Genomic DNA, 8748 nt, shown 5'->3' with positions numbered 1-8748 from the left:
GCACCACCATGTCTGTGAGCACCACCATGCCTGTGAGCACCACCATGCCTGTGAGCACCACCGAGTCTGTGAGCACCACCATGTCTGTGAGCACCACCGAGTCTGTGAACACCACCATGTCTGTGAGCACCACCATGTCTGTGAGTACCACCACGCCTGTGAACACCACCATGTCTGTGAGCACCACCATGTCTGTGAGCACCACCACGCCTGTGAGCACCACCATGTCTGTGAGCACCACCATGTCTGTGGATTAAACTCAACTCCTCACACTTATGAAGCCAGCACTTCACTAAGGCAGTTCCCTGGTCTCTATTTGTGATTTTTTAATGGAGAGGACATCTGGCTTGGTGTGTCCAAACTCTGACAGTTAATTCCCAGAGTCTATGACTAGACAGGGATTCTAATTTGTACATTTGGCTCTTCAAAACTTGTACCAAGACGGTGTTTTGGATAAAGAGGACAAAGGAAGATAGCTGTCACAAAAGCAGCAAAGCCAAGGTCCATGCCCTGACAAACAAGAACTCTCTGAGTCTCTGCGTCTTTCCTCGGGCCACTGGGAGACTGCAGGGATGGCTTGGTTGCTGTTCTATGTCTGACTACAAAACCATTTTTTCCAAAATGCCACAGACACTCTAAGGTGGACCCTGTTACCCTGCATTTTCACAAAATTGACTTTTCTTAGTTACAAAACACCAAGGCATGATTTCCCTAGCCTCAATTATTTCCTCTTCTGTGTCAGACTGACGGTTACCCCCACACCAAGAAGAACTAGATAAACACATTGCTATATCCTCTCTCAAACATGAAAAGTTCTCTAAAGCCCTTAGTCACTTGCAGCCTTTCTGACTCTATCTACAGTACCAAGATGCCACAGGATAAAGCACTACCAGCCACAGAGGAAAGTGTGCTGTGGGGTGGAAGCCCATTAGCCAATCTTCTACTGGCTGTGCCACCTCCCAACCTTCTCAAGGCCCCTTCCGAGTTTGTAAGGCATCCAGAACTTAAGCCTTCTCATACTCTGCTGATATTACCTGCTTCTACATCTGTCTCTCTCCTCTAGAATGCAAACAATTTAGGGGGTTGTCCACTCATCTGCAGTTCCTAGGGCCAGGGCTGTCTTTCCACAGAGGGACATCTCAGCAACTTTCAACTAAGGTAATAAACAGAAGCATTCCTGTACAATATGATCCATATGATTCTACCAATTATGAGAGGCTTCGCCTGTGAGACAGACCACTAACAGAACATTATGACACCCAGCTATCGATCACGCTCCATGGTAAGCTTTCTACCTTGATTTCAAGCAAGAAACAGGAAAGGGACACACACAAAAAAATGTTGACACCAAGCATGCTGGTGCATGCCTTTAATTCCAGCATTTGGGAGGCAGAGGTAGAGACAGAGAGATCTCCATGAGTTCAAAGCCATTCTGGTCTACATAGTGAGTTCTAGGCCTGCCAGAGCTACATAGTGAGACACTATGTCAAAAAAGAAGGAAGAGGAGAAGGAAGGAGAAGAGGAAGAGTTGAAGTCTAGTTAATATCACTTATGGTTTTCAAATAACCTTTCTTTCTTTCTTTCTTTCTTTCTTTCTTTCTTTCTTTCTTTCTCTCTTCCTTCCTTCCTGTCTTTCTTTCTTTTACTTTGGTTTTGAGACCGGGTTTCTCTGTGTAACTGCCTTCATTGCTGTCCTGGAACCCACTTTGTAGACGAGGCTAGCCTAAAACTCACCAAGATCAACCTGCCTATGCCTCCCGAGTGCTGGGATTAAAGGCATGGACCACCATGCCCAGTAGTCAGATTTTTTTTAATTAAAAACAAATGATTTGTTTGTGTGCTTGTGTGTATAATGTAGGTGATAAACTCAGGCTGTCAGCCTCTGTGACAAGTGCCATTACTGCCCAGCCATCTCTCTGGCCTGACATCACTTTTTCAGCAGAGATGCATATGGTTTTCTGTACCCCAAATAAATCCTTTTGCTTCTGCTTGGTTTATATGGTCATCACTCTCAGCTGTTCCACTCAGACTAGATTCTGTTTCAGATTGAAATGACCCTCTTTCCCCTCTGATCACCAGGGTAACGAAAGTCGCCTGAGGGGTGCCTGTCTGGCCTCATTTCAGATTGTTATAGTCTGAAGCTGAACTTCAGGAAAGAATGCAAGTATTATTTATGATCACATCAAAGCAGCTTCCTGGGGGAGGATCAGTACACCTAAAGGGGAAATACGTCAGCCAACAAGCAAGACTGTATTAAAGCTAACTCATCCATCATCCACTTAGGGGAAACACGTCACTGAAGTGTTTCAGGTCACATGAAGCCGCTGGCACTTTTAATCAGAAGTTGCCCCACGGCTATCAGCAAATCTTTGTCCCTGACAGAAAATGAAAAATATCTCTTTCCGTAGTGTTACACACCTGCCACTATGGCAGAAAAAAAATAAATGTTATACACATTAATTTTTAAAACTATTATAATCATGCACCCGTATGCATTTATAAATATATATTATGGTGCTGGGGATTGAACCCAAGGCTATCCAGCCCAGCGGCTACATTTACATGTGCTATACATTTTTATAAATACACACCATATGCACGTATGGGGAGCCCTAATTTAATTGAAAAGGAAGTGACATCATATAAAACTATCTGGTTCTAAGTCCTCAAGCATTACATATCAGGAATAGAAGCACATTTTCTTTCCAAGGGTGCACTTGGGAGTTGGAGAGAACTCGACTCTAACCCTGAGCCCGCCATTTCCTTTCTCTGTGGCCTTGGGAACCTCCCTAGGGTTAGACGAGGGCTTCCATGTAAAGCATTGAGAAGAGAGGCTGGCAGAAGGTAGGTGCTCCATGCAGGTGAGCTCTCGGCATTGGAACTGCAACAGACACCCACTCTGGTCTTTTTATGATTGACCCCAGAACTGAGGTACTGTAAAGGCTTCTCAACCTTAGCCTTCTCAACTCTAGTCCACCCCAGAATGAAATCCCATCCACAACAGAGCTCTGTACAAAATCCCCAAAGCTCCCACTGCCACTCAACATCTCCCTGTAGCATCCCAGATGCTCCTCTGTGGGCCTTTGTACCTTTCCAGGCACTTCTCCAACTTACAGCCTCGTTTTCAGTCACTCTGATACACCTACTCCTAGGCCGTATTCAATGTCTATGAATGATCTGCAGTCTTAGTCACATGACTCCTTAACCACAAGGTCCTTCCCTTTTTTTTTAACTACTAAGGCTTGAGCAGGCAAGACGGTAGGTGAGTGAAGGCACTTGCTACTTGCTACCATCCCTGATGACCCAAGCTTGATTCCTGGGACCCGCATGGAGGAGTAGAGAATGGACTCCCATTGTGTTTCATTGGCTCTTGTGAAATGTCAGCCCCCTGTGTCACAGGAACCATTAAAACAGAAACTCAGTCCAAGCCTTTCACATTGCTACGAATCTCAGCACTGGAAGGTGGAGGCTGGCTAGCTGCCCTCCCTCCTTGACAGAATGTATGCTTCTAGGTCATCAAGTGCAGTTTCATTTCTTGACCATGTAGTTTATGTGAACTTGGTCATGGTGTGTACTCAGATCCACTACAAATATCTCAATCTATACATGGATATACACAGAAAACTAAACAAGTATATTGAGTTTTGTTGGTTATTTAGGGGGTTGACTTAAAGATACTAATGAAAAAAATAATGCTATTAAGACAAGGTTTTTAAAAAAAATTAATTAGCAATACTATCGGTAAAAATTGTTTAAATAAAAGCTATTTTAAAAATATTAAAAAAAAAGACAAGGTTTGCTGAGCTCTTCTGCCCAATTTCAGAATACCAGAATTCAAACAACGAAGTTAAACTTAATCATTTGTGTTTTGTTCCCTGGCAATTCTAGGGGTGGAATCCAGGGCCTGGTGCATGCTAAGCAAGTGCCCTACCACTGAGCTATTCTCCTAGATCACTTGATATAGTGCTGAATTAAGTTCCCTCACTTAATACAGTGCTATGGACCAGTGGTTCTAACCTGCGGGTCACGGATCTCTTTTGGAGGTCAAATGACCTTTTCATGGGGGTCATCAAAGACCATCAGAAAACACAGACATTTAGATTACAATTCATACCAAAAACGACAGTTATGAAGTAGCAATGAAAATAATGTTATGGTTGGGGATCACCACACTGTGAGGAACTGTATTATATATAGGGGGGCAGCGTTAGGAAGGCTGAGAACCATTGCTACAGACTGTCAAACAGAACTATCTTTTAAAGGCTGAGAACCATTGCTACAGACTGTCAAACAGAACTATCTTTTAAGTTATGTTTGAGCTCTGTCTTTGCTATCAGGCAAGTTGTAGTTTCTATTGCTAAATAGGCTCCTTAGTCCAAGTAAGCAAATCAAGCAAAAAAAAAAAACCCTATTATTTAATAAACTAGCTGAGGGGGAAGAAAGCTTTAAATCAGAACATCTTATTAATAAATACAGAACACTTTTCAGGCTCTTTAACTCTGGTCCTAAATTACTTGGGCAAGAAATTACCACCACCAACAACAAAATACTTAAATAACATTTTGGGGGATATACCTTTAGAAGACTTTCTCAACTACCCTTTTAATCAGGATTACCAAGGACTATGAAATGGTGAGTCCATCTCAAACAAATCAGAACATTCGAAAACTAAAATCCAATAATGCCAAAACAAAGGCAAGAAAACAGTAACTCAAGACCAAGCCCCAGGAGAGCAGGGACGGCAGCTTTCAAATCCCTTCTCCTCCTGTCTTTAAATCTTAAAACTTAGAGAAGCATCCGTTTTATGAATCCCATTTTCCATCACTTCCTTTCTGCTCGGTACACAGGGCTGCTTATCATTTCCAGCTTTCCCCATCATTCCCGGTTTTCCAGACATGATACACTCTAACCTCTAAAGACAATTTCTGAAATTCCATAGTCAGAGTTCATATTGTAGATTTTAGTACATAGAAAGTCATAGACCAGGTTTTTTTAAGTGTATGTATGTACCGCATATATCCTCTGATCTTTTGTTTGTTTGGAGACATTATAACCAGTTCATTAAAGTCTGATTTGCCATTGTCACAGCTACTGGATTATTTATCATTTCTCTCTCTACATCTTTAGAGAACATGCTGAGAATTTAAAAGGTTTTCCACACTTCCTCTCACTAGCAAGAGAGAATTCCTTGTGTCTTACACAGTAATGAATTTAAACAACTAGGTTTGCGGACGGGGGTGGGGGACACATGATAGAATGCTCCCTAACACTCGCCCATCTGTAACAGCAGTGGGAAAGCTCACTCACCTTTGGCGTGTCAATAATTGATGGTCTAGGGATGGACGTCTGGAAAGTAATGGCTTCATGGTCTGGTTCGTCATTCAGGGACCTGGGCAAATCCTCAAGGGTCTCCACAGGCTGGACAGCAGTGTGTTTGCTGTTACTGCCATTCGCGGTGCCGTTTTTCTCTGAGTGTGTACTGGAATCTCGCCTTTTCTCTGGAGTTCTTTCTTCTACCTTTGGGTGACTTGGGTGTCTGCTTGCTTTGGCCATGGGCTGGACATAGATAGCGGAGTGAGTATCCGTCGAGCTGGACTGATCAAAGGTAGCATTTTCCCTGGTGTTCCCAAAGCAGGCCAGCAGAGCCGAGCATGGGAAGGAGTGCATCCTTCGAGAAGGGAGCTTCAGGCTTTTGGTGAGCCTCGATTTCCACGTGGACATGGCCTGCGGTGATACATGGCAGAGTTCAAATGAGAAAAGGAAATCTTCCAGAGGTTTCCTTCGAGTATTCGTTTCCGTGCCTGAAGAGGACACACTAGAGACTGTTGCCCCTACGTAGAAGTGGAGATGGCAGGGCCATCCTCTCAGAGAGTCTCTCAGCATCTAGCCCCGCTTGGAAGGATCCATCCTAGGGGATTTCACGCTCTTCCTTCCTTTCTTGCTGCCAGTAGCTAAAGAAGCCTCTGTAAGGCAGGCAGTTGGCTCGGGTTACAGTCCCCAGCAGGGCAGACGCTTCAGGGTAAGGTAGTGCCAAGGCAATAGACAGCTGCTTCAGGTTACCTTGGCGGCATAAAGATAATGTAGCCTGTTAGCACCCGCCATAACAGCGTCAGCCTGTGTATCAATAACATCATAACAGCCGCAAAACCTTCTACAGTTTCCCCCTTCAAATATTTATTCTCCCAAACAAAACAGAAACCACCCAGTGATCTATGCCAAATGTAGACCCCTGTGAGAGGCCACAACCCTGGCACCTGCTTCATTATTAAAATAGAAGGCACACTGGATATTTCATCCAGAGAGATCCATGTTTGTATCTAAGGTCATGAAGACTGTTCTAGATCATTCCCGAATCTTCCCCCAATACAGTGGCTTGGCTTTAGGGTCCATGTTGAGTCTGGTAATTGTAAGTGTTTATTATGAGTGTTTATTAATCTGTTTTCTTACCATCCACTTCCTAATTGTTTTTTAAACAATACAGAAAAAGAGAACACACTAACAATTCAGATTCTGTAGTAGGCTGTACTACTGAAGATACTATGTATGTGCAGAGCGGTACTTGATTGCACATATGTGTCACCTAATTTTTAAAAATCAATTTCTGTTCATATAGAACCTTCCACTTTTTAAACCATTTGTATGGGAATGAAGTTGCATGTGGTGGCAGATGCCTCTAACCCTAGAACTCAGGAGACAGAGGCAGGAGGATCAACCCAAGTTCAAGGCCAAACTGGGGTACATAGCAAATTCTAGGCTGACTGTAGCTACTCAATGAAAGCCTATCTTAAAAATAATTAAGTGCTACTCATCATAGTAACTTCTAAGACTTTCTCTCTAGCCGAACATCTGCTAGCAATGTCCTAGAAATGAAGTACTATAATGATTTTGTTGTGAATAGAGATTTCTGGATCAAGATTTCAGGATATATTGCCAACTCTAATTTATTTATTCTTTTATTTAATGTCAAACTATATTCCTGAGACAGAATGTAATAACAACAATAATAATAATACCCAATTTATAGAGGCTTTTTTTAAAGATTGTTTATTTATTTATTATGTATATAGTGTTCTGTCTGCATGTATACCTGCAGGCCAGATGGTTACGAGCCAACATGTGTTTGCTGGGAGTAGAATTCAGTACCTGTGGAAGAGCAGCCAGTGCTCTTAACCTCTGAGCCATCTCTCCTGGCCCCTGAAGCTGAGTCCTTGACATTTCACCTGACTAAAGGAAAATTATGCCACCAGGAGGGTCTGGATGAAAATTCAAAGCCTCCTGGGCACAGCGTCAAATGTAGACTTTATTTTAGCGTCCACCAAAAGTTTGAAATGGAATGTCAGAAGATCCCACTTGCAGAAAGGTCACCACCTAACACTCCTGCACCAGGTATCCTGGGGCTAGTACTCCTTCTCCTGCTAAAATACAAGCACATAGCCTGAGTCTTCCTCCCAGGAGGGAGCAGGAGTCCATGCATTCATGTGTTCAGCAGGGCCCTCATCCCTGGGGAGCCTGGATGCGGTTTCATCTCTCACCTACTACAGTCAGTTTGAGCACAATCACTCCATGCTGCCTTCAAAGTATTTAAAGGTAAGGGCGGCTGTGATGCTTAACAAGGATTTTGAAAGCTTGTTGACTACAGGAAGAAATTGAAGACAATTCTTAAATCTAGTTTTATTCATTTGTTCATTCAAGTGCGCGTGAAACACTGGCTAAATGGCAGATTCAGGGTTGACAATGCCACTTTCTCTCTTTCAAAAAAGGGGTCTCTTAGGTACACCAGTCTGACCTCAAATCCTTAATCATCCTGCTTCCATCTCCCGAGTGCTGAGTCTGCACAGAAGCATATCCAAATAAGCCAGCATCCAGGTCTTGGCTCACTTGGAATCTGAATATTTCCCTAGAGTAGTTGCTGAGTCTGAACTAGAATACTATCCACAGACATGAATCTCAGCAGATGAGCTCACTTAATTCTTAGAATCCTCGAAGAAAGATACGATTCCTATCCCACCTACCCATTAGCAAACAAAACACAGAAATTTAAGTAACTTGTCCAAGGCCACTAAACTGATAAAGAGGAGAGGCAAATCACAAACCCAGGCAGCCTTGTCCCAGAATGCACACTCCTAATTAGTGTATAATGCTAGCCCCCACCCACCTCTCTCTCTCTCTCCTCTCTCTCTCTCTCTCTCTCTCTCTCTCACACACACACACACACACACACACATACACACACACACACACTTCAAAGAGGAACTTTCCTATGCTCTTCCATCTTAATCTTACCTCTAAGACTTTATTTCACATGTGTATGTGCGTGTGTGTATGTGCTTGTGTGTATGTGCAAAGGGAAAGTGTTCATGACAACAAAGTTTAAAGGCATAGAATCTGATGCTAATTGGCAGAAGACACGTTAACATATAAGGAGCCATCTGGGCGGTAGTGGTGCATGCCTTTAATCCCAGCACTCGGGAGGCAGAGGCAGGCAGATTTCTGTGAGTTTGAGGCCAGCCTGGTCAGAGGAACGGTCTAAAAAAATATATATGTGTATGCGTACGTGCATGTGTGTGGCCATATATACGAAAATATTACACCATAATCAAAAATAAGGACGCAGTAATTTCTGGTATAATGTAGTGTACTAATTAAGCATCTGTATACACAGACTCTGCTGTGTAAGAAATCAATACAACCACTGTAATAGAATTATCTTCAGGTTTAAATGCACAACATTAAAAAGCTTGAGCAGAT

General features: G+C 43.0%; 1 protein-coding gene across 1 annotated transcript in view; it reads right to left on the bottom strand.

The window, feature by feature from the left end:
* Positions 1-5721, bottom strand: part of Fam107b (family with sequence similarity 107 member B) — a 206771-nt gene extending 201050 nt beyond the window's left edge. Inside the window, exon 1 of the mRNA XM_028764894.1 lies at positions 5308-5721. Coding sequence (XP_028620727.1) covers positions 5308-5721 — 414 coding nt within the window. The remainder of the gene's footprint in view (positions 1-5307) is intronic.
* Positions 5722-8748: the final 3027 nt, after the last annotated feature.

This window comes from Grammomys surdaster, unplaced genomic scaffold (assembly GCF_004785775.1).
Source record: "Grammomys surdaster isolate TR1022 unplaced genomic scaffold, NIH_TR_1.0 146, whole genome shotgun sequence".
Taxonomy (NCBI): Eukaryota; Metazoa; Chordata; class Mammalia; order Rodentia; family Muridae; genus Grammomys; species Grammomys surdaster.
The sequence above is the reverse complement of the archived record's forward strand: the minus strand, read 5'-3'. Positions and strand labels throughout refer to the sequence as shown.